Source organism: Mauremys mutica, chromosome 7 (assembly GCF_020497125.1).
Source record: "Mauremys mutica isolate MM-2020 ecotype Southern chromosome 7, ASM2049712v1, whole genome shotgun sequence".
NCBI lineage: Eukaryota > Metazoa > Chordata > Testudines > Geoemydidae > Mauremys > Mauremys mutica.
This window is the reverse complement of record NC_059078.1, coordinates 88,461,967-88,487,161: the sequence shown is the minus strand read 5'-3', so window position 1 is coordinate 88,487,161 and position 25,195 is coordinate 88,461,967. Positions and strand designations below refer to the sequence as shown.

Sequence of the window (25,195 nt, the reverse complement as noted above, 5' to 3'; positions counted from 1 at the left end):
TCTGAAGATAATATTTTTTTGTCTGAAAGTTTGAGTAAAAGTTTGAGTTTGAATAAAGTCCCTTCAGCCATTTGAGTTTGGAGAAGGTGAACACACATTTCCCATGTTAAAAAATTCTCACCATTCTTGTTTGAACAGAAGGCCAACTTGACTTGGGTTGGTTTGAAAAAAAAAAAAAGAAAAATGGTATTTTAAGAAATTTATGATCCTTTGAAAATTCCAGAGTAAGCAGGCTCTATAGAAAATATACATTCTGTTTACAAATTATTCACTTAAAATTACTGGGTTTTTTAGCAAACAATGTAATTGATGAGTAGTATTTCAGCGTTATTGAGCTGGTTGAATATCATTAAAAATTATTTGTTGAAAACCGACAAAATTGCCAAATAACATATTCACCAAATAGTACTCAATCCAGTCTCTCAATAAACATACATAACATGGCACATATGCTGTGTGCACATGCATCTCAGAAGGTGCACGCTATTAAGCTAGAGTCAGAGGTAGCTACCAGAATTGGCCATAGGGTTTCTTATGCAATTGCACCCTGAGGGCGCTTAAATAAGAATGACTGAAAGTCAGGAGTAATCATTTGATAGACTGGTGCCTATTTGTATCATTATTGAATTCTCCTTCTTAAGGAATGATTGGGAATCAGCTGTTCGGGAGACTGCTGCATACTCGCTAGCTATATGCCCCCCTTGTCCTCCTGAAGTGTATTTTTGTTGTTTATACGAGTCAAAACCTCAATAGCTCCTGTCCTGCTCCCCATCTTCCACCATCTGATTTCTCTTTAATGGCCTGGGGATTGTATTGCAGTAATTCTAGTGTGCCCAGCAGTGTGGCCATAACTGGCTGTATCTGACCCAGCACAGCCCAATAACACAACATGGTCTCTTGTAGTTCCTCTATCCTCTCCTCTTCCCTAGTCTCTTCTGGGCTCCATGTGGCTCAGTCTTTGAGCTGCCACCTTCGGACTATTTAAGGGAGGCTTCTTTTTTCCCTGTCCCAAATCCCTGTTTAACAACGGTGGCTGCTAAGTTACCAACCATGGAGCACCTAGAGGTGTATTACACCCTTGGCCCTCGCCCCAAATATGTAGCTTCTATGACTCTCTCAACCTGCATTTCCAGAAGATCCCTGGAAGGGCCCTGCTTATTTACCTCCTTGAGATCCCTATTTACAAAAATGACTCTCATGGCCGCAACCCCAATCCATTGTCTCTGTAGGAGCTGAGAAGTCACGTCTTGTCCAGTTCCATGTTTGCCCAGTTGACTACCTTACTTGTAACAGACCATTACTATGGGAACACTGGAACATAGTTGCTGGTCTTGGAAACTCCTTGTAGCATGAGGTAAACAGGCAGACAGACAGCACAAGTGTAAAGAATTACACAACGATTTAATTGAACTCCATTTTGCTTAACAACTGCCTTTCTCTTAGGCATTCAGTCCTATCAGGGTGGCCATGGAGTCAACTACTGATGTCTTCAGGACCTTCATTTGGGAGGAGTCTTCAGGAAACTGTTCACTTTTGCTTTATTTTATCATCCTTGGCCACCTGTACAAAGTGCTGATCCACTCATTCATTCAGTTTATGAATTAGATTCAGTTCCACTCACATCCTTCCCCCTCCACCTTGTTCCGGAGTAATTAATATTAGTTGTTCCCTCACCACTGGGTTTCTGGGGAACAAATGGCCTAGAAGATACATAGTACAGAGAAGTCACTGCAGTCACAAGCTTCCTGGAAAAGCCGCAGCATAGTGTCAGTGTTCAAAATTGGGATACCAGTCAGGGGAGAGAGTCAGTCAGGCTGAAACAGTCGTTAGAGCACAGCGCCTATAGGAGGTCTGCTGCCTGTAGGAGGAGATGGGGTTAAATTGAACAGTGGTGCCATTCTACACAAGCAGTCTGGTTAGTCAAGATGCATTACCATTATGGAATGGAAAATATTAGGAATGTTTGAGTATGTATGTGTAATATTAGCCTGTTCTTGGCACTGGCAGCCAAGATGACCTCACCGGAAACCATGTCCATGTCCCAATGGGTACTGACCAGTTGAGGTATTTGGTAAACTCCTTGGCTTAAGTTTCTTTATTGGTAGTGTTTGTTTTCCCCTCTTGTCACCTACCTGACATGTTGCCCTCTTAGTTTTGCCTGCTGTGACAGTGCTCCAGATACTGTCACTCACTGCTGAATAACTAGTGCAAATTAAATCAACTTGTGAGAGGGACAGGAGAGAACTTCCCACTCATCCTTGATCAGTTCTCTCCATTTGCTCATTGCCCCAAAATGCCAGGGAGCATTCCAGGGTCCGAGGGATTTTTTTTTTATTTAGTGCTGATGAAAGTTGCCCCAGAGACTATCCCTTGTATATCCATTGCGCTGACAGCTGCAGTGTACAGGCTGCTCCACACCACACCTCTCCTTGACCTCGAAAAGCTGTGAAGCTAGATTGGCTTCCAGGCTGATTAAGTTTTTGTCTGATGAGATTATCAATTGGTGTCCACCTCTCTACTATAAACTGGGCTCAGACTGCCAGTCCATTTCACATAGGGCAGTGGTTCTCAACCAGGGCTACACGTACCCTGGGGGCAGGGCCGGCTTTAGGCCTATTCCACCAATTCCCCCGAATCGGGCCCTGCGCCTAAGAGGGCCCCGCGCCCAGTGAGAATCCTTTCCCTGGCTAGAGGCACCTTTTTAATTTTTACTCACCTGGTGGTGCTTTGGGTCTTCAGCAGCACTTCAGCGGCGGGTCCTTCACTCTCTCCGGGTCTTCGACGGCACTTCAGCAGAGGGTCCTTCGCTTACTCTGGTTCTTTGGCGACACTTCAGCAGCGGGTCCTTCAGTGCCGCTGAAGACCTGGAGTGAGTGAAGGACCCACCGCTGAAGTGCCGCCAAAGACTCAGAGCACCGCCCGGTGAATACAAGCCCCACGTGTTTTCTAACATGTTTTTTTTTTTTTAAGTCATCCCTGCCAGGGCCCCGTCAAAACTGTTTGAATTGGGCCCTGCACTTCCTAAAGCCGGCCCTGCCTGGGGGTATGCAGAGGTCTTCTAGGGGGTACATCAACTCATCTAGATATTTGCCTAATTTTACAATAGGCTACATAAAATGTGCTAGTGAAGTCAGTACAAACTAAATGACTTGTTTATACTGCTCTATATACTGTACACCAAAATGTAAGTACAATATTTATATTCCAATTGATTTATTTTATAATTATATGGTAAAAATGAGAAAGTACGCCATTTTTCATTAATAGTGTGCTGTGACACGTCTGTATTTTTATGTCTGATTTTGTAAGCAAGTAGTTTTTAAGCGGGTGAAACTTGGGGGTATGCAAGACAAATCAGACTCCTGAAAGGGGTATAGTAGTTGGCAAAGGTTGAGAGCCACTGACATAGATTGTCAGCAGCCATCAGATTACAGTTTTCAGGACCTGTGGATTGGATTAGAGTTGGAACAGCAATCTAAGGGTGGAAGACTCTGTAACCCATGAGCAGTCCCTTCTGCCACCTAGTGCAACAAGCTCTGAGGAAAATTACAAGGAAACTACTATGAGATTAATCTGAGAAGGAGCTGGCAAATCAGACATGCTGTCAGAGATGTGAATAGGTGCAGAAAGGGGCGAGGAGGCTGTCAAATATGTTTTCAATCCATCTGTACAGGTGGCCGTTGGATTATAGCAGTTGCTGGTGCATTTGTTTAGGATACGGACAATGTTCACTGTTCCTTTAGTGTGAGAATGAGTCAGGAATGAATGCAACACAGTTATTGCAGGTGGCAAGGCAAGGTTCAAGCAGTGTGTAATTCTAATACCCTCCAAGCCCGTTTCCCTCCATGAGCTATGAGCTGGTGGAACATATGATAGGCTTCATTTATATTCCCAGGCAGCTGTGGAGTCCGTGTCCCTCAGCAGGGAGCTGGGCATGAAATACATTTGGAATGGCTCTAGCTTGTGGTTTTTTCCTTCTCATGAACCGCCCCCTCCCTTCTCTTGCTTTGTCTTCTGTCTTGCTCCAGGTTATGCTCCCGTCACTGGTATGTGCCACCCTCTGCGCAGTTGCACTCTCAACCATGAGGATGGATTCTCCTCAGCATTCGTGGTTGCCCACGAGACCGGCCATGTGTGAGTCATTGGAGGAGACAGTTGGACATTTTATCTTTTTTTTGTTTTCATCGTTGCACGGTGGCTCAGCAGGGTGTTTAGTCCCCCAGGCTCAGCATTGCCATATGCAGTGGACTTGCTGATGTATGAAAAGTTGTGATGTGATGAAATAAGGGCCCTCCAAGTTACTAACACGGCTGCTAAAACGGGCAAATACAGGAGTGAATAAATCTATTTGTAGTATAGTAAGTGCAGCGAGCAACTCAAAGGCAATCTCTGCCTTCGAGTTTACAGTCTACATATCTGCACATCTTAGAATCTGTCACCTTGGTACCAGAATGAGTCTGGAAATTGAATGTCTTTGGATGTTGTGTTTTGTTTCTCAACATGAACTGTAGGTGGAGGTGCTGTAAAGTGGGCAGAAACATAAAATGTCACCTACTACTCATGTATAGATATAAACCATAGCCTCCAAAGCCCTTTAATTATCAGACACCATTCTGGTATGTACAAGTGCCCCCAGGTTGTCTGACTGCTTCTCCTGTGGGTACAGCAGCCTCTCAGTTGAGAACAGAGTGATTCAAGGGGCTGTAAGAGGGAATAATGGGATGGAATCAAGAATAGCAATATTTGGTGTGTACAGAAGGAAATATTTCCAAAAGTGAGAAACACCTAGGCTCTGAACAAAGTGATATAAATCCCTATTGCTTGAATAATTTCAAACTAGACTGGACAAACTGTAAAATATTGTAGTGAGCAATCTTGATATGAATAGACCTCTTCCATCTTGTTTCTGTTATTCTGTTCTCCTCAGGAATGCTAATGGGTGTATGTATATGTATTCAATGGCAAAAAAACAAACAACCTACATTAATGCAGAGTTAAGGTTGCTTGGTGGTTTGTCATCTTGCAGAATGCTGACTTGAGCAAAACTCAAACTTCTGAAAACCAGGAAATGCAGAGTCAAGGTTGCCTATGCAACCTTAACTCTGCCATCTTTCAGCAATGTGCCAATGTGCCCCGTTAACGCACGTATCTTTACTTTTCCAACCCCAGCAATGTACAATTTCTTCACCTCCTTTTATATATCCATTCAGTGTCTCTCATGGGATTCCACCTAGCACTATTAGAGGATAAAATTAAAAAAAAAAATCTGTGCCACTTACCCTCTGCTCCCCTGGACCTCGCAGTAGCCAATGGAAATTGTTTACATACACTCCAGCTGCAGTCAGTGTGTTAAGTTTCATGGGCAATCTTAACTTCGCATTTTATGGTTTTCAGATGGTTGAGTTTTTCTCAAGTCAGCATTCTGAAGTTCCTCTAAAGGAAAAATGCCCAAACTGAAGCCCACAGGCCAAATTTGACCAATAAAGTTGTGCAACAAGGTCTGTGCCTGTGCTCACGTTTAGAATTGGTGTGTAGCAGGCAGACAGTACATGTTCCATCAAAAAATGCTCCTTATTTAACTCTGAAGGGGCTGTTCGGATCAAAATGGAGCATTATCTGCTAGGACCTGTACTGTCTGCAGTCCTTGAATTTCTAGCACATCACTACTCAGGATCTCAGCTGTGAAAAATATAGAAGCCTCTTCTATAAGTTCCTGTCTTGGACAAAGACTTTTCTTATGCCTCTGAGTTAAGCCTGAGCCATATCCTAAAGGCCAGCTCATAGTTCTAATGGACATAGCTGGTAAGTTCAGTTCCTTGCATTTTATTCCTGCTCTGTCTCTGTACAGACCTGCACTCTTAGAATCATAGAATATCATAGAATATCAGGGTTGGAAGGGACCTCAGGAGGTCATCTAGTCCAACCCCCTGCTCAAAGCAGGACCAATTCCCAACTAAATCATCCCAGCCAGGGCTTTGTCAAGCTGGGCCTTAAAAATCTCTAAGAATGGAGATTCCACCACCTCCCTAGGTAACCCATTCCAGTGATTCACCACCCTCCTAGTGAAAAAGTTTTTCCTAATATCCAACTTAAACCTCCCCCACTGCAACTTGAGACCACTGCTCCTTGTTCTGTCATCTGCTACCACTGAGAACAGCCGAGCTCCATCCTCTTTGGAACCCCCTTTCAGGTAGTTGAAAGCAGCTATCAAATCCCCCCTCATTCTTCTCTTCTGCAGACTAAACAATCCCAGTTCCCTCAGCCTCTCCTCATAAGTCATGTGCTCCAGCCCCCTAATCATTTTTGTTGCCCTCCGCTGGACTCTTTCCAATTTTTCCACATCCTTCTTGTAGTGTGGGGCCCAAAACTGGACACAGTACTCCAGATGAGGCCTCACCAATGCCAAATAGAGGGGAATGATCACGTCCATCGATCTGATGGCAATGCCCCTACTTATACAGCCCAAAATGCCATTAGCCTTCTTGGCAACAAGGGCACACTGTTGACTCATATCCAGCTTCTTGTCCACTGTAACCCCTAGGTCCTTTTCTGCAGAACTGCTGCCTAGCCATTTGGTCCCTAGTCTGTAACAGTGAATGGGATTCTTCCGCCCTAAGTGCAGGACTCTGCAGTTCTCCTTATTGAACCTCATCAGGTTTCTTTTGGCTCAATCCTCTAATTTGTCTAGGTCCCTCTGTATCCTATCCCTACCCTCCAGCATATCTACCACTCCTCCCAGTTTAGTGTCATCTGCAAACTTGCTGAGAGTGCAATCCACGCCATCCTCCAGATCATTAATGAAGATATTGAACAAAACCGGCCGCAGGACCGACCCTTGGGGCACTCCGCTTGAAACCGGCTGTCAACTAGACATGGAGCCGTTGATCACTACCCGTTGAGCCCGACGATCTAGCCAGCTTTCTATCCACCTTATAGTCCATTCAGCCAGCCCATACTTCTTTAACTTGCTGGCAAAAATACTGTGGGAGACCGTATCAAAAGCTTTGCTAAATTCAAGGAACAACACATCCACTGCTTTCCCCTCATCCACAGAGCCAGTTATCTCCTCATAGAAGGCAATTAGGTTAGTCAGGCATGACTTTCCCTTGGTGAATCCATGCTGACTATTCCTGATCACTTTCCTCTCCTCTAAGTGCTTCAGAATTGATTCCTTGAGGACCTGCTCCATGATTTTTCCAGGGACTGAGGTGAGGCTGACTGGCCTGTAATTCCCTGGATCCTCCTCCTTCCCTTTTTTAAAGATGGGCACTACATTAGCCTTTTTCCAGTCATCCGGGACCTCCCCGGATCGCCATGAGTTTCCAATGGCTCTGCAATCACATCCGCCAACTCCTTTAGCACCCTCAGATGCAGCGTATCCGGCCCCAGACTTGTGCTCGTCCAGTTTTTCTAAATAGTGCCGAACCACTTCTTTCTCCACAGAGGGCTGGTCACCTTTTCCCCAAACTGTTACTGGTGCTGGAATTGCATGGAATGCTGGAAAAGTGGCAACTATTGGTCCAACCAGTGGAAGAGACACAGTGAATATGTTTCCTTCCTCATCCAGTTAAATAGAGGCTTTTACAGGAAATGTCCTTATTCAGAATGCTACTGATAACTGTCTATCTGGCACGTCCCTTTGGAACACAACTCACAGGCTTTTTTAACAGGTTAGGTATGGAACATGATGGCCAGGGGAACCGGTGTGCAGATGAGACCAGCATGGGGAGCATTATGGCACCACTGGTGCAAGCTGCATTCCACCGTTATCATTGGTCCCGATGCAGCAAGCAGGAGTTGAACCGATACATACAGTAGGTCAATTTCCACAACTATGATTTAGACTAGCTAGTCTATGGTTTTTATTGTACAAATGAATGATTGCATGTATTTGTATGAACTAGCGTATGCATGGAAGAATGAGAGTGGAAGCATCTTATTGCAAAGATACATTTGAATAAGGAAAGAAAAACCAAAAAGAATCTTGTGCAGCAGACACAATATAAACTTTCTCTTAGGGCCTTAACTCTCGTCTCTGAACCCTGACCTTGAAAGATAATGCTTGCTTTAGCTTCCCTGTTAATTCTCCCCTTCTTTTAGTGATATAATGAATTGCACTGACAAGCCTCTGTTAATTTTGTGCTATGGACTGATGATCATTGCTGAATAGGCTCAGAATATACCATACTCAATATATGAAAAAACATATTGAGTGGAGAGCCCCTGGGCCTCTCCAAAGATCATGTTCATATCTTCGTTGAAAAATGTTTATGTGAAAGTGACTTTTGCTGAAATGACACTTATGATCACCTGGGATAGATCTAGCCATTCAGAAACACATTAGAAAAATATGTGAGCTTCTCCACGTGACCTGCCTTAACAAATCAGGTTCTTACTCAATGGACTGTGCAAATAGTAGCCTGAAAAAAGATGCGGATATCACTGAAGCTGAAGTTCACAAAAAGTTACACACACACACACACACACACACACACACACACACACACACACACACACACAATTCAAGTGAATCATTGCTATTTTGAGGAAACATCAAAGCTGATATTAAGTAATTTTGCGGTTTGAGTTGATCAGTTCACATGTTTCTACCTGCAGTGCCCCTGCCTATCCTTTAGACTGGCCAGTGTTCTGCATCTTGCAGAAAGTGTAACACCCCAGTAAGTTATGCATTTGTTTGAAGTAAAATTGAAAAAGAATTACTGGAGGGACAGATTTATAACCAGCTGAATCTAGCCAGGATTTGGTTGCATTTCAACCTGTTTATTTTGGGCAGGAGAAGTAGCAATAAATCCTGGACTGGAATCTTCTGACCACCTTGAATGTGTTGTAACAACAGCACCTATTGCTAACATAGAGTTTTTCCTTGACAGTGACAGTTAGGCACCTGGTAGTGAACTTGCTAGTTCTTCACTCCAAGGGAGAAGTTGTCAGTGAGTGATGATGGACACCACCAGAGCTGTTGTAGTGGAGACAAATTTTTTCTAGGAGGGTGCTGCTCCCAGCCTGTGAAGTGGCTTTGGTAGAGGCCATGCGTCATCCTCTCCTAGCTGATGGGAAAAATGCACATGGTGGTGGTGGCTATTGTAAGGGATGTGGGGGATGGTCAAGACAGCAAGATGTCTTAATGCGGGGGGGTCAGGGAAATAGATAGGTAAAACCACAAAACAATAAAGAAGAAAGGTGTGGAGAAAGAGAGTAAATTTTGCAACATTCAACCCAACTTTGTCTTTGCCTTTACCTGATGTCACTGCAGTTCCTATGACTGCCTGCTAGATGATCCCTTTGAGCATGAATGGCCCAAGTTACCAGAGCTCCCGGGAATCAATTACTCTATGGATGAACAGTGCCGCTTTGACTTCGGTGTGGGTTACAAAACATGCACAGCTGTGAGTATTGCTCCTGTTAATAGGGTCTGGATTTTTTCTCTTGCTGTAGAATGAAAGGAAGTCCCCCTCAGTGATAAAGTGTGCTAAGGAAGCAGCAGGGGGGTTGCGTAGTGGTTCTGTGGGCCAAGTGTGAAGTAGTCCTGGGTTTGGTAGCATCTTGCGATGTCTCTGGTCATTGTCTGGCATGGTTTATTAGGCTTATTTAGCCACCAAGAGGATTCGAGTGGAGGGACTGGCTCCAGTCTTTTCCTTTCCTGCCCGTTCACCAGATTGGATCAGAAGTGATAGCACCCTGGAGGATGACTGCATCTTCTGTTTGCCCTGATGGAAGAGCTGCAACAAATTTCTGGACTGGGGGTTAGAAAAGTGACTTCAAAACGAAGGAGCTAGGATTGTCCACATTCAGACTGTAGGAGAGGGAAGGGGTCCAAGTGGGTTGAAAACAGTTGTCTGAAACAAGAGACACTCTCAGCTCCACTTCAAAACTAATTTTATGAAGTTGCTCCTGCCTCCCTGGGGTCAAAGTCTCTGCAGTGGGAAGGGTTCAGAGGAGGGGGAAGGGATAGCTCAGTGGTTTGAGCATTGGCCTGCTAAACCCAGGGTTCTGAGTTCAGTCCTTGAGGGAGCCATTTAGGGATCTGAGGCAAAAATCTGCCTGGGGATTGGTCCTGCTTTGAGCAGGGGGTTGGACTAGATGACCACCTGAGGTCCCTTCCAACCCTGATATTCTATGATTCTTGACTCTACCTGCTCTCTCTCTTACATGCTCATAATTTCAGGGTTGCGAGTGGATGAGGCTGTTATTTTATCTACCCATTAAAATAACAGAAGGGCTCTTGTTTGCTTCACAGTTCAGAACCTTTGACCCTTGCAAGCAACTGTGGTGCAGCCATCCAGATAACCCTTACTTCTGCAAAACCAAGAAAGGGCCCCCCTTGGATGGGACCGAATGTTCATCAGGCAAGGTACCTGTGGTAGTGGGCAGGATACAGACTGGATTCACTATTACTGGGAAATAGACATGACCCTCATCATAATGGTACATTCAAAAATGTACAAGCACATAGATGCCAAGGCATGCAAATCCACCGATACATGCACAGATATTTACTTACAAGTGCACACACTGACTCACACAGATCCAAGCACGTGCACACACTGAACATACACTGTATTCTGTAAGAAAATTGTTTGTAAGTCGTATTTAAATTACAGGCCTGGGGCAAAGAAGAACTATAGTCTCATGCATCTTGAAAAGCATATCTCTTTTTTTACATCTGCTCTGTACCATATGTTTTATTCAGAAAGATTGGAAGGGCCCATTCCTTTAGAGGTAACAGTGAGCCTTTGAAAGAAGCGTCCATGCTAAGGATTACTTTATAACTCATTCATAATCATTTCCACTTATGTGTCTTTCAACATTTTCCTCACTTAAAGAAGTACAGTTATTTGTTGTTTTTTCCCTAATTATCCAATACATCTATGTTCAGACAAGGGCTTTTCTTCCTTACAGACCATCTGCTCCTGCTACTTGCCTACTGCTTGCTAACTTTGTGATGTTACAGTTAATGCCATGGTAACAGGCTATGATGTCATAAATTCATGATTATGACTTCATCACAGGATCTGTCTACTTCAGGGTTTCCTATAATGTTCGTTACCACAGTATGCAAGTGCCAATGAGTCAGAAAAGCAACTGGAGCGTGGGACTTGATTCTTATTCAGACATGAGGTCCCAGAGGCAATGACAGCAGAAAACTTTGCATTTTGAAGAGGCTGGCCCCAAAATACTTATTTGAAAGAGAAGGGGAAATCTGGATATAAAATGTTTAGATGTTGTAGGATGAAGCTTCCTATTCCACATCATACCAACATTTGAGAAGGAAATTTTTTCACAGTGGATGGACGTGTTTAAAATAATGAACAATTTCTAATAACTTTAAAATAAGTCACAATGATCTCACTCAAGATATTGCCTTATTGAATGGCTTCTCCTTAAATGAGACCTGTCTAGAACTTCTAAAATCAGGTTGTTAATGTATCTGTGCACGTTACATATAATGGTGGTGAAAGGTGCCGAGGCTGAAACATCTGGAGACTGAAATCCATGGTTTACCCACACAACGGGGATAGCATAGGTAGCAGTGGCATCATCCTGCCAGTGTTTCTCAACCCTGACCACAAGCTGTCGCTTCTAGAGGTGAAAGACAGTTTAGTCTCCAGACGTGTTCATTTCCCTTCCTCTCTCCTGTGGCTGCCAAAAAGGATCTAGTTCAGGGGCAGGAAACCTATGGCATGCATGCCAAAGGTGGCACGTGAGCTGATTTTCTGTGGCACTCACACTGCCCAGGTCCTGGCCTTTGGTCCGGGGGGCTCTGCATTTTAATTTAATTTTAAATGAAGCTTCTTAAACATTTAAAAAACCTTATTTAGTTTACATACAACAATAGTTTAGTTATATATTATAGACTTATAGAAAGAGACCTTCTAAAAACATTAAAATGTATTACTGGCACGCAAAACCTTAAATTAGAGTGAATAAATGAAGGTTCGGCACACCACGTCTGAAAGGTTGCTGATCCCTGGTCTAGTTAATGCCAGTTGTGGTGGTGGTTTGGGGCTATGAATCATTGTCCACTGGGATCTGGACTGAGAGGACCAACCCATTTCAAAAAAGGCCTTTGTAGAGACAGTGCCATGTCTCTGCCTGGGCTGGATTTGAATTGGCTGACTAGATGTGAAAGCCTGTGCACCGTATCAAATTATTTGTTATTATTACAGTAGCACTTATTGATCGGAGGTCCATTGTGCCCAGGTGCTGTACATACACAGACTAAGAGACAGTCCTTGCCCGAGGAACTTAACAATCTAAATAGAGAGGAAAGACAAAGGATTGCAGAGGAAACTGAGATGAAGTGACTCACCTAAGGTCATACACCTGTTTAGTGGCAGAGCTAGGAATATAGCCAATCCTGCTAAAATGCTTATTTGTTTTATTATCCATATTTGATTGTCTCCTAACATTCCTTTTCCTAGTGGTTGGGACCTTTTCAGTTTGGCAAATATTTCTGGACATGATTCGTCAAGAAGCAAGCCAACTTCTTTATAAGTTACCAAATGCCTTCAAGATAAGGCAAGTCATAGAATCAGAGAAGATTGGAGTTGGAAGAGACCTTAGGAGGTCATCTAGTACAATCCCCTGCTCAAAGCAGGGCCAGTCCCCAACTAAATCATCCCAGCCAGTCATTTTCTATTCAAAATAACATTTTCTCCTTAAAGGATCAGATCCTGAAATTCATACTCAGTTTTTACTGTAGCAAAATTCCCACTGATTTCAACAAGAGTTTTGCCTGCAGAAGGGCCAAGGAAGTGCTTTGGCTGAATATTCTTATTTGATATCCTATAGAACTCAAAAGTAGAAATCCAGAAAATGTAGAAAGCTGCTGAATATTGAATGCAAACACAGTTATCCTGCCTCATATGCAGACTACAGCGCTAATGACAGGGGTAATTGACATCATCTATGCAGTGCATGCTGGAGTTTCTGGACAGATAGAAAGTTAACAGCTGAGGGAAAGCCAAGCCACGAACCCAAAAAACAGTTTACATAAAAAAGGATCTTAAAGGGCATCTCTTGCCTATGAATCATCTAATGATGTGTGTTTGTGCATTCAACAGCTTCTAGCAAGGTTTGTGCATTCACAGGTAACAAACTTGAACTTGTCCTTCTGCACTTTCTGCCTCTGTCTCTACAGCAGTGGGGCAAACACAGAATATTGTCATGAATAAACAGTGGCCATTGTGTTTTTCAGTTTCTCAGATACAAAGAGATGATTAAAAAAAAACACACCAAAACAAACCAGATGCAAGACCCTCAGCTGGTGTAAATCATTATATTGACTTCAGTTGAATTATGCTGTTTTACTCCAGCTGAGGATCTGGCCCTATATATTTACAACTAGAGGATATTCTTCATCAGTTTGTAACAGTTCTAAGGAAAGTCAAATTTTGAGCCTCAACTGCTTGACAATGTTCCTCTGAAGCATTATAGACTATTAGTCCTGGCCACAGAGTAATTCTATGCTCTTGTGGCAAAGCCACTGGATTTGGATTGCTTCACTGTCTGTTTAAATGCGAAGCTGAGGGACACGTGCCATTCAGGCTGCAGGATCCGTGGGATACACCCTGCGGTCAGCAATAATTAGATGCAGTGTATCAAGCCCAAAACCAAAGTCAACAAAACTATGGCTCAGGTCCTGGGGTGCTGTGCTGCTACTTCACTGTTGTAATCTGGGCACGTAGCTAGCACAACCAGCCCCAGAGTGCTGGCAATAATTGGTGTGGCTGAGAAAAAGGAGGCATGACTAGGACATCTCTATATTCCTCCAGTGCCCCTGGTGCTGTATGTGCCCCTTAGAACCATTGGCAACCATAATTTAGAGCAGCCTTTGCACCCCTTTCTGAACTGAGCTATGTGCTCTCTGGCTGTAGCTGAGGTTCTGGACCCAGGCAATTTTCATGGAGACAAATCTCTGTTTTATGGGAGATTTTGTTATAACATTTGTTACTGAATTTTGTGTTTGTGAAAGGGATAAGTTTGTTGCACATGTGAGAACGAAGCATAATAGAGGCAAATGCCACAGTCCTGATCTGCGATGTCCTTTGCTATTTTGGTCCTGGGACACAGAGAGCTGTACCTGTGCAGTGAACCCTGCCAATCCACTCCTAGCTGTCTTCTGAGCAGAAGTTTTACCTAATGTGATGTGAACAAATGGGAACTAGGATGAAACCACCAAACCCAGCTCACTTTCACTGATGACCTATGTCAGGTTTGAATTTGGCTATCTGGAGGTGATAGGGTAGTTCATTAGTCCACTCCTCCACCCAGGCCCCCGAGACCTTTCTTTATTACTTTAAGGTTTCATGACTTCACAGTTGCCACTGTCTGTCATGTCCATCTGACCAATAGGAGTGGGAGACCCAGATTCCAAACCATGTTGTTAAGCTGGGTGCCCCTGTGGCTATAGAATCTCTCTCCTCACTAACACTGGACAGTTATGAAGAGGCAGGTGTTCCGGTAACCCCTGTTTCTTCTCCTGTTCCAGTGGTGTTTCAAGGGTCACTGCATCTGGAAGACTTCAGAGCAGCCTTACAGCCAGGATGGCAGCTGGAGTTCCTGGTCCAAATTTGGCTCCTGCTCCAGGACATGTGGGGGTGGGGTGCGCTCCCGCAGCAGGAACTGCAACAACCCACCGTAAGTTTGGCCTTCTGCTAATTCTCTCAGTCCTTGCCGTATTGAAAGTGGCAGAGAACAAGGGCCTCCTCCTCCTCCTTCCTGCAGTAGGTCAGTCACAAGGAAGGTGAGAGTGTTGTTCTGGACAGCTGAGTGTAAGCTGGAGAGAGGAAGGGCCATGCCTTGGCACCACAGCACTGAGTGTCAGAGCTTTAAAGGGAACTCTCCTTCCCAGAGCCTAGCAAACTTTAGGGATATGCTTGTCCATCCTTTCTTTGCTTTTGTTGCTATAAATCATGGGCATCTCTTATGGTCAGATATGTAAGATGGGATTGTCAAAGGAGCCTGAGGGAATTAGGCTCTTAACTCCCATAGGATTTGTTTATCCTACTCCCTTAGGCTCATTTGAAAATCCCAGCTGTAATCCCTAAATTTAAACATTGAGCTACAATTCGTTTAACTCCTTCTCTTCACATGCACCTAATAGGATTGAAGCTTGACGTAATCAAACTGAGCTGGTCACCTTCCTTTAACCCAGAGGAGCACTAACAACAAAGAAGCACTGTCAAGGCAGATGGGCTCCAAATGGATCAAACCCAGCTTCTTGGCTCAGTGACCTGGTGATAGCAGCTAGCAGTTATGGCAATACACGTGCACTTTGTACCACTTCATTGCTCTTATATGCTGGCAGGAGACAAGAATCCTAACGTGTGAGCCAAGTGTGCTCACATGGACTGTCAAACTAGCACAAAGTTGGTAGTGATAGGTATGGATTGTGGGCTCACCAGCTTTCACTGTTACTTTGGTGCTTTAAATGACTAACCTAATATAAATAAGTCTTTCTGTGCAAACATGTGTTTGTCCTTTAACACGATGGTAGTCTGGACTGGATTGTGGGGAAAATCAGTCGAGTGAAGAGGAAAAAGTATTTCACGGAGACCTGTGGACAGTGTTTCTAGAGTTAAAGTTTTCATGGGACCTCATGCCATTGTACTAGAACATCCAGGCTTCAGAGAGGCAGTCATGAAAGCCCCCCTCACACACGATCCCTAGTAGGACTGTGTTGCGTCAGGTCTGAGTACCCCTTTCTGAAATAGTTTCAAAATTCTTTATTCCCCTATTTATTTTCTAGTCCGGCCTATGGTGGGCGCCATTGCCCAGGTGCCATTTATGAGTACCAGGTCTGCAATACTGAAGAGTGTCGTGGACCCTACGAAGATTTCCGTGCCCAGCAGTGTTCTAAGCGTAACTCTTATTATACCCACCAGAACTCCAAACACACCTGGCTTCCTTATGAGCACCATGATGGTGAGTGGAGACAGCCCATTCGGCCAGGCAGTGCTCGTGTAGTCATCGACTGGACTTCTGTTTGCTTTGTGGGCTGCGTACATTCCCTGGGGACCATTCAGAAGAGTTTGGATAGGCTACAATATGGCAATGGGGATAGCTCTTTGGACAGTTCTGGGATTGGTCCTGAGTTACTTATGACCTGTATATATATTTTTTTCCTTGCTATTGGAATGACACTGCTGCCACTGTTTGCCTACTGTAGCAGCTCCTACAGGTGTACGTGATTATGCCTTTCACATTGCAAGGACACTATCAAAGACCCCTGCACTGAGCTGTCATTTAAAGAGAAAAATTTGAATTGGGTTTTATGTGACATCTTTCACGCTTGTATGATCTCAGTGCTCTTTAAAGAGAAGAGCTTCATATTCCATCACCAGCCCTTCAGGTTCCCAAAAATCACTTTCCCTTACCTACAGAAGCCTATGCTGAGGGTTTCCATTGCGAGCACTAAGAACATTACAAGCACTGGAAATAGAGCATGAAAATGCTCTTTGTATTATATGTGATATTGTCAATAATTGCAGGGGAAATAAAACCTCTGCACCTAGATCCAGGCAAGCAAGAGGAGCAAAACTGATTTTCATGTGCCACTGGTATTCCTTAATGCGGCCCCTAAGTTGCACCTCTGACCTACATCAGGGCTGGGGACAGTGAAGACAAGCCAACAGAATCAGAGGACCATAAGCAGTGCTCTGATATCTCCCCCACTGACTTTCACCAATAGGAATTTTTTATGCAGGAGAGACTCTGCTGTTTGTTTTAAATATAAATGTATCTGTCTGTACTTTTTTAGGTTGGATTTTTGTCACTGTTTTACAGTCTTTTCGTAACACTGTGTTGCTTTACACAGCTGGATGATATGTTGTATTTGTAGCTGTTGTGGGACAAATTCTGTCCTCAGATACGCACAACTCTCATTGAATTAAAGGAATCAAGTGATTCTGTAGTGCACCTCTACCTCGATGTAACGCTGTCCTTGGGAACCAAAAAATCTTACCACGTTATAGATGAAACCGTGTTATATTGAACTTGCTTTGATCCACTGGAGTGCGCAACCCCGCCCCACCTGAAGCACTGCTGTACCGCGTTATATCCAAATTTGTGTTATATTGGGTGGCGTTATATCGAGGTAGCAGTATACCAGCTGACTCAATGTGTTTGCAGTTGTGAGGATGTCAAAGGGACTTGCACGTGCATATCTGCAGGCAGAATTTGGTGTTTCACTACATAAACAATCATTTCAGATTTCAACAAAGAATGAAAACAGCTTGCCCAATCATGTACTTCTTAGATCATTTAATTTGCTCTGCCAGAGTCAAATATTAATATGTTGTGGTTAACATCCACCTCCCTAAGTTTGCTATAAGAGAATATAGAGTACTGAATGGCAAATGTAGGAGAGACTTAGAGACAAGAAGGGAATGGCTCTTGAGAATATTCTAATTCAAGATAGCAAGTTCCTCTTATTAAGGTAGTTTATATTTTGTATTGACTCCATTGTGTTTCCATGAACATGGGTTTTTCAATGTTTATTTTGCTGCAGATGCTCAGAAGTGTGAGCTGATTTGTCAGTCAGAGGAAACAGGAGATGTGGTGTTCATGAACCAGGTGGTTCATGATGGTACCAGATGCAGCTACAGAGACCAATACAGTGCCTGTGTTCGGGGGGAGTGTGTGGTACGTATGTAACTAATCATTTGGTCTGGCAGTTTTTGCCTGTCCTCTATTCAAATGAGAGAAAGAGAGAGAGAACAAGCATGAACATTTCTGGAGTCAGTGGAATCTTAAATGCTCTACATTTTTCATAGAATCTAAAATTCCTTTCTAAACTGGGGCACTGTGTGAAGAGTAAATAAAGGTTTAGGTACACTGTTATTTACCCAGGCTTCCCTGCACTCACAATGGTAGAGAAGCTGTGTATGTGTAGGAGGCAATTCATGTGCATTCAACTAGTAATGTGGGGGAAGCTCGTTAAATATTTTCCTCCAAGTTCTGTTTTATTATGTCACACTGTTTTTATAAACAGAGAATCAAGGGTGCCAGCAGAGGAGTGGCTGATTATACTGGTGGATGGGCTAAGACTTCCATCCAAAGTTGGCATCCAAGTCTGCACAGTTCACCCCTATAGACTCTTTCTGAGGGACTTAAGGGGACTTGGAGCTATCAGGTGGTGGTCAAGTGTAGCAGAGAATTGAAGCAGGACAACCCTGAAGGCTTACATCAGCCTAAAAGCTCCCTAGCACCATAAAAGAAGTAGGGCACATGATATCAGATCCATCTCCCCATTTGTCATGGGGAGTGACTGCTAGTGAGAATGATTCACCAGCTGACAGAGTTTTTTGTGAGGGTTTGCACTGGAAAGTCACTACCATCTTCCCCTGCCATACACATCTACACAGCTGTCATACTGCTGTAAGACTGGAGGGTGGCTAAAGCCCAGGACAAGCTACGAGGTATGATGCCTGCCTTGAATTTTGAGGCTCTACATATGTGACCTTTTTAAAATCTCTTTTCTCCCTCTTTGGTGACAGCATGTTGGATGTGACAAGGAAATTGGCTCTTTGAAGCAGGATGACAAGTGTGGTGTTTGCGGGGGTGACAATTCCCACTGCCGGACGGTGAAAGGGACTTTCATCAAATCCCCAAAGCAGCCAGGTGAGAGTCTGGCCCGGGGGTAGGGGAAGAGTATTCATATTTTGGAAGTGATTGCTTTAATGTACCTTTGCACGTAACAAATATAATCCACCTGTGGGCTAAAACCTACTCTTAGTTCTGCCTGTGTAAACCTAATCTAGAGTATCTCTGTTGAAATCCATTGGAATTACTACAGATTACACGGGTGTTGCTGAAATGAGAATTTGGCCCTACAGATATATGTACAACTACATCTCATAGTTTATCATCAGTAGTAGTAGTAGTATTTATTTGTATTATCATAAGGCCTAGGAGCCCTAGTCATGGACGAGGACCCCATTGTGAGAAGCACAGTACAAACACAGAACAGGAAGGTTAGAGCGATATTGCTGCTGAAATGAAGGCCATGTCTTTCTAGCCAGAAGTGTATCCACAGGCTCAGAATGCTTGCTTATGTTCCCTCTGGCCAACTGCACATCACTTAACAGGCTATTACATACAGGTTTTGCATTTTGAAATTAAAACAAAATACTGAGAAAGAAGACTAGACCTTTGTCTTACTCTGCAGACCTTTGGCAAACAAAATGAAAGCCCAGAAATTTGATGTCCAAGTGCTGGTTGTGTGCTCAGATATGATGGTCATCAGGTAGCGTATCTGTAACTTCTGGGTAGTCTTCTCCTACAGTGCATTGCATCGGTCTAGCCTGGTGATGCAATAGCTTGAATCATATAAATAGCCAGCTAATAGATAGGCAGAAAGAAATAGATACCATAAATAAGCTGTTGTAATTGACTAAATGATTGGGTCCTTGCTCAATCAACAGAAGACCAAGCACAGCTGGGAGCTATCACTTTGGCAGTTATAGAGCGCACATCCTTAGGTAATATCAACCAGCAGAGCACCAATGAAGTCAGTAAAGTTCTTACAGCACACAGTGGATTACCTGCTAAACCACACAAACTGGCACAACTATATCACACCACTGCTTTTCCCTTTGTGCCAGAGGCCTGATCCAAAGACCATTGATATCAGTGGAAGAAGTCCCCTTTCACTTCAGTGGGGCTTGGATCAGGCCCTGTTTGCCTATTGAGTTCAAGGTTGTGGTCCTCATCTACAAAGCCCTTGATGTACTGGGGCCAGGCTATCCCAGCAACTGCTTCCCTGTCTGCATCCACGTATGGCAGCTTCATGTAACTGACAGAGTCCAGGGCGTACGTTGTGAAGGTTATGGAGCTTGCTTGTGTTGTAGATCAATCAGCCTGAGCTCCCAACCTTGCCAACTTCAGTGCATGTTGCAAGACATACATCCCATGTAGGTGTTTTGCTAACAGATGGGTGGGATCACACTGATGCCACTTGGAGTCTGACCCCTCAAGACTATGAAGGAAGTCAGAAATGAGAGAGCTTTGCTGAGGGCAGCTCTTTGCATAAGAGTAGTCAAGATACTACAGTATCTTTAGCAATCCATGTGAAAATAATTTCTGTCTCTTTACCTAATCTCTCACAGGGGTTAGGAGTAGGATAAAGTAGTGGAAAGGCAAGAGCCTTTCTAGAGAAATGTGGTGTTGCAAGAAGGGAGAGATGTGATAGGAGCAAGGAAGAGTGCAGGGGGTAGCCACAGAATGCTGGGAACCTGACCAGGAGATGAGAAGGATCATGCAATACTTTTGCAGGGGTAGGATTATCAGAAAGAGAAAGATAGGAAGCTGGAAGGCTCTCACTGAAGTAAGATTTAGGGAGAAGAAGGGGAGCCAGGAGGCTCTTAGGCAAATCTTGGGGAGGTTTCAGGAGGAAAAAACAGGGAGTTATGAGAGAACTGCAGAATGAGAGGGCAAACAACTCATGTTCATATACAGTCCAGATAAGAATCCACATTTTTGGATGATTATCTGAATTGAATCACTGGATCTTTTGAATTTGACCCATAGTTAATAAAAACACAGATTTCCTGTTAGCTCAGTAAACTGCCTTCTAGTGCTTTACTGTATTTAGTATCTGCATAATCGGATTGGGGCTGATCTTGCAAACACAGAGTTATATAAAACCAGTCTTTTACCATCAGCAAAAACACAAGGTAAAAGCACCAACCAAAATGCTCTTCTCCATTTCCTTTCTCTCACTGAAGAATCCTGTGGTTTCAAAACCTAGTGGGAGTGTTCCACAGAATTTAAACTTGCCTGCTTTGCTATCAGTTTTGAGAATGCTTTACTTTTGTTTAATTTTCAGTGGGTGTTTTGAAAATGTTTGAGATTCCGGTTGGGGCCAGATATATTCAGATAGAAGAGATGGAGCCGGCCTCCCATAGCATTGGTGAGTACTGAACAACCAGAGAGCACAGACAGACTCAGAGATGGGTATTAGCCAGTTTGGCCCAGTGTTGATTAATCAAAGAAGCTTTCAGGCTTGGGTTATCTAAAATAGATGTGGTAGTCACACTTTCAAAATGTGTATGGAAGTGCAAAGGGGCAGTTGCATGCACAAAATATTCAGGTGCATGGATAAAATGGGAAACTGAGTGCAAAAGGCTGATTTATCACCCAGATCCCAGTGAAATGAGTAGCTCTTAGCCCACTTCCTTGCACAAAAGTCAGAGAAGACCAACATTTGTTCTTACACAGAACTACCAGACAATTTAGCCAGTTCTGTGTGAATATCAGTTGCTGCTTAGGAGGAGGAGCCTTGAAATGGAATAGCAGAGGGTGGTGAAGAATTGAACTGTTTTGGCAGAACTGGGTGTGTGTGCTCAGAAGTGGAATAGCAAGGCATGTTCCATGTCAGAATTGAGGTCTGTTGGCAGAGCTGGGAGCAGGAGGCCAAAGAATTTGTACAACATTTGCCTTTGTTCATGGCTGGCGCTAGCCAATGATTCCATTCCTTCACTTCCATGAGCACTAACAGTCAACTGAAAAAAAAGAAAATGTCGAGTCCTGGGGCCAAATCCTTGGGACAGGGGAAGGATGTTAAGGGGCAACCTTAAAATCTATCCTACCCCACCCAGTCCTGTGGCTGCTGGGTGCCAAGTATGTCATGAGTTGCTTCTAAGAACATCCTCATGGCTGTTCTAAGCTGCACTGGCTGGTAATGGCTCCCAAGGGACCTTACAACAACTGGGGATTGGCTAGATAGAGCAGCTCCTCAGCCACGCCTGTCTATACCAGGAGCATAGGGGATAGTGTAGGAGCTGCTGTGCTGGCCCTAGGCCACTTGAGGATTTCTCCACACTGGGGGAAGCCCATGTATCTGGTTAAGCCAGATTTACAGCCCCTTTGTGCTGCTAGAACAGGGCCAGGGAGGCACAGTGGGGCAACATCCTGGCCTTTAAAGTCTTCTATAGAGCGATCCTTCTGTTTCTCTTACTCCGCACTGTTTAAAAGCACATTGGAGTGAGTGGGTATTTGTGTGTGCGCGTATGACTGAGAGAGAAAGTTACTTGAAAACAGGGCCGCCCAGAGGTGGGGCAGTGGGGCAATTTGCCCCAGGCCCCGGGCCCAGCAGGGGCCCCCATGAGAGTTTTTCGGGGGCCCTGGAGCGGGGTCCTTCACTCGCTCCAGGGGCCCCAGAAAACTCTCGCGGGGCCTGGACCCCCGGAGCTTCTTTGGCAGTGGGAGGGTCCTTCCGCCCAGGGCAGAAGGACCCCCAGCCACCGAATTACCACCGAAGCGGGACCCGCCGCCGAAGTGCCGGGTCTTCGGTGATAATTTGGCGGTGGGGGGCCCCCGCCGCGGGTCTTTGGGGCACTTTGGTGGCGGATCCCGGAGCGGAAGGACCCCCCTCCGCCAAATTACCACCGAAGCGCCGCCGAAGATCCCAGACCCCCTGAATCCTTTGGACGGCCCTGCTTGAAAATGACGAAGGAGTTAAGCTGGAGTAGCTGTTTCCCAGCATCTTGCATCTCAATTTGCAGCTCTCCTTTTCTGCTGTCTCCAAAATCCTTCTTAGTGAACCTTCCAGTGAAGCTGGCCAGTCGAGCTCTGCCTGTGTGATCCTGTAGTGAGAACTCACACAATGCTCCTCTGTGTGAGGTATATTCTCAGAGGGCTGGGTCTTGAAGCCAAATCTCTTTCAGACATAGGAAGGGTGTGTATGTGTCTGTATGTTTTCTTTCTGCTCAGAAGACCATTAATTCAAAGGATGAGTTGGAATGTCAGGGGGATTGGTCTGTCTTGATCACCAGCCCTACACGCACATGCCTGTTCATTCAGTGGAATGTATTTAGGCTCTTCCATGAGCAGCTGCTCACAGCCTTGTTCTCTGCACCGCGGACACAAGCCCCACAAGGATGTATTTTCTTTAGAAGGGCAGAAAAGGGACACTTTCATCTGCCTGCATGTCCCCTCGAATTCTGGGCCTGAGGCCTCTGCCAGTGCCTCTCAGTTCCAACCGGCAATACTGCTATTCCAGTCCTGGGCCTTACACAGCTCTGCCAGTGCATCTCACTCTTGACCTACAGCAACTCTGCTATCTCTTTTTTGGGCCACCCTATATGTAGATTCCTAGGGGTGTTATCTTAAATGGTCGGTTTGTGATGTGGGCAAACCCATTTTGCTTGCCATTTAAGCTACTATTTGAGCCCAGATGTTTTTCTGTAAAGATCTAGTGCATTAACCCATGGCACAATCCAGGCCTGCAGTCTCGTCCATGAATAACGTTACTTTTACCTTTCTGACAGAAGATTAGATCACAATCGAAAGGCTAATAGGACTTGCTTTGCTTACAGTCAATAGTATACAATTGTTAATACACCTCTACCCCGATATAACGTGACCCCATATAACACGAATTCGGATATAACGTAGTAAAGCAGTGCTCTGTGGGGGCGGGGCTGCACACTCCGGCGGATCAAAGCAAGTTCGATATAACAGTTTCACCTATAACGCGGTAAGATTTTTTGGCTCCCGAGGACAGTGTTATATCGGGGTAGAGGTGTATATAGGGCCAGAGTTGCAGGTGCTATTTTGGTACCTAAATAAGAGCCAGATTTTTAATTGCTCAGCTCCCAGCTGCTCCCACTGTGATACTTAATGACCGGATTTTCAAAAGACCAACCAGCTGAGCCCGGATTCTGAGATCTTTTTTATGAATATCTGGTCTGTAATGAGGAATATTTTCACCATGAAGGTCTATCCATACAATTCCCATCCTTAGGGATTTCTTCTGGTCAGTTAAATTCCCATGCATTATGCTCACAATTCATTTTTCTGTCCCTAAAGGTCTTTAACAGGGGAAAATTACTTTGTGAACTTCTTTTCCTAGCTGTTAAGAATCAAGCTACTGGAAACTTCATCCTTAATGCCAAAGATAAGGAAGCCAAAAGCAAAACCTTCATTGAGATGGGCTTGGAGTGGGAATACACAATCGAGAATGGCAAGGAGACCTTGAAAACCAGCGGCCCCCTACATGAAGCAATCAGTGTGCTGGTGAGTCACACTGTCTTGTCCTCAGGAGATGTGATGGGCACAATCATTCACTGAAGCAGAGCACACAGTGAAATCACTGTTGCAAATGCTAGAAAAGCCTGATATACAATGTAGAATGGAATGGCAGAATTTCATAGTGGCGTAATTCCTACAAAACTCTTAAAAGTTATTTTAAAAAATGAAATTAACTAGCCATAATCTAACAGCGATTAAGATACTTCAGGATGTGTAGAAATACACTACGAATGCACTTCTCAGAACCGTGAATGTTTTTGACCTTACATCTGACAAAGTATCAAGGCATACAACCATAGCCTACCATACACACCCTGTTCTGCCTTATCCCAGCATTAACGGGTTCTAGATTCCCCATGCCTCCGTTGAAGAAAAGCTCATCCTCCCTGCCCTGCAATGTCTTGGAATACGTGTTCACTTATTGGTACAGAGTGTTACAAACAACACTTCTGTGTCTCCTTGTATGTCTAAAGTTATAGTACAGTTTTCTATTTATGCAGATAAGGTAGAAAGTTCTGTGTATGAAGTCTAGAGTTTGAGCATATATTTTGATAGATCATGGGCATTTTCTGCACATGTGCAGTGGTCCAATACAGAGTATGTTCCGTGAGTATTTTAGAATCCTTCCAGTCATTTTAGATTAATTGAAATATTTTGAATGGATCAAGAGTTCTTCATGTTAACTACAGTTTTCTCTTTTCTATCTGTGGTATTTGTTTAATTTCTTCCCTGTTTCTTTCTCCTTATTTCTTTTCTTCTACTTTTCATGTTATGTGTCTACATGCTACATTGTCATTGTTTGCGTCCTCTTTAATTCCTCTCCTCCTTCCCCTCTCACCCTATCCCACAATTTCATTCTCTTTCTCTCTTCCTTGCTCCCTCTACACTGCCTTTGTTCTTTCTCTGATCCCAGGTTATCCCACAGGAAGATGAGTCCAAGAGCAGCCTGATGTATAAGTACATTATCCATGAAGACTTGCTGCCGGTGATTGGAAACAATAATGTCCTTCTTGAAGAGATGGATTCCTATGAGTGGGCCCTCAAGAGCTGGTCTCAGTGCTCAAAGGCTTGTGGAGGAGGTCTGTTTCTCTTTTATATGTCTGTTAAGCTGTAATACACGGTCACATGTATGTCGTGC

General features: G+C 44.2%; 1 protein-coding gene across 1 annotated transcript in view; it reads left to right on the top strand.

Moving 5' to 3' along the window:
- The window catches only part of ADAMTS14 (ADAM metallopeptidase with thrombospondin type 1 motif 14), a 97,120-nt gene that overhangs the window by 61,012 nt on the left and 10,913 nt on the right, over window positions 1–25,195 (top strand). The window contains exons 7-17 of the mRNA XM_045024598.1: window positions 4,029–4,134; window positions 7,671–7,814; window positions 9,275–9,407; window positions 10,259–10,372; window positions 14,513–14,661; window positions 15,773–15,948; window positions 17,534–17,667; window positions 18,522–18,645; window positions 20,852–20,935; window positions 23,879–24,042; window positions 24,971–25,136. Coding sequence (XP_044880533.1) covers window positions 4,029–4,134; window positions 7,671–7,814; window positions 9,275–9,407; window positions 10,259–10,372; window positions 14,513–14,661; window positions 15,773–15,948; window positions 17,534–17,667; window positions 18,522–18,645; window positions 20,852–20,935; window positions 23,879–24,042; window positions 24,971–25,136 — 1,494 coding nt within the window. The remainder of the gene's footprint in view (window positions 1–4,028; window positions 4,135–7,670; window positions 7,815–9,274; window positions 9,408–10,258; window positions 10,373–14,512; window positions 14,662–15,772; window positions 15,949–17,533; window positions 17,668–18,521; window positions 18,646–20,851; window positions 20,936–23,878; window positions 24,043–24,970; window positions 25,137–25,195) is intronic.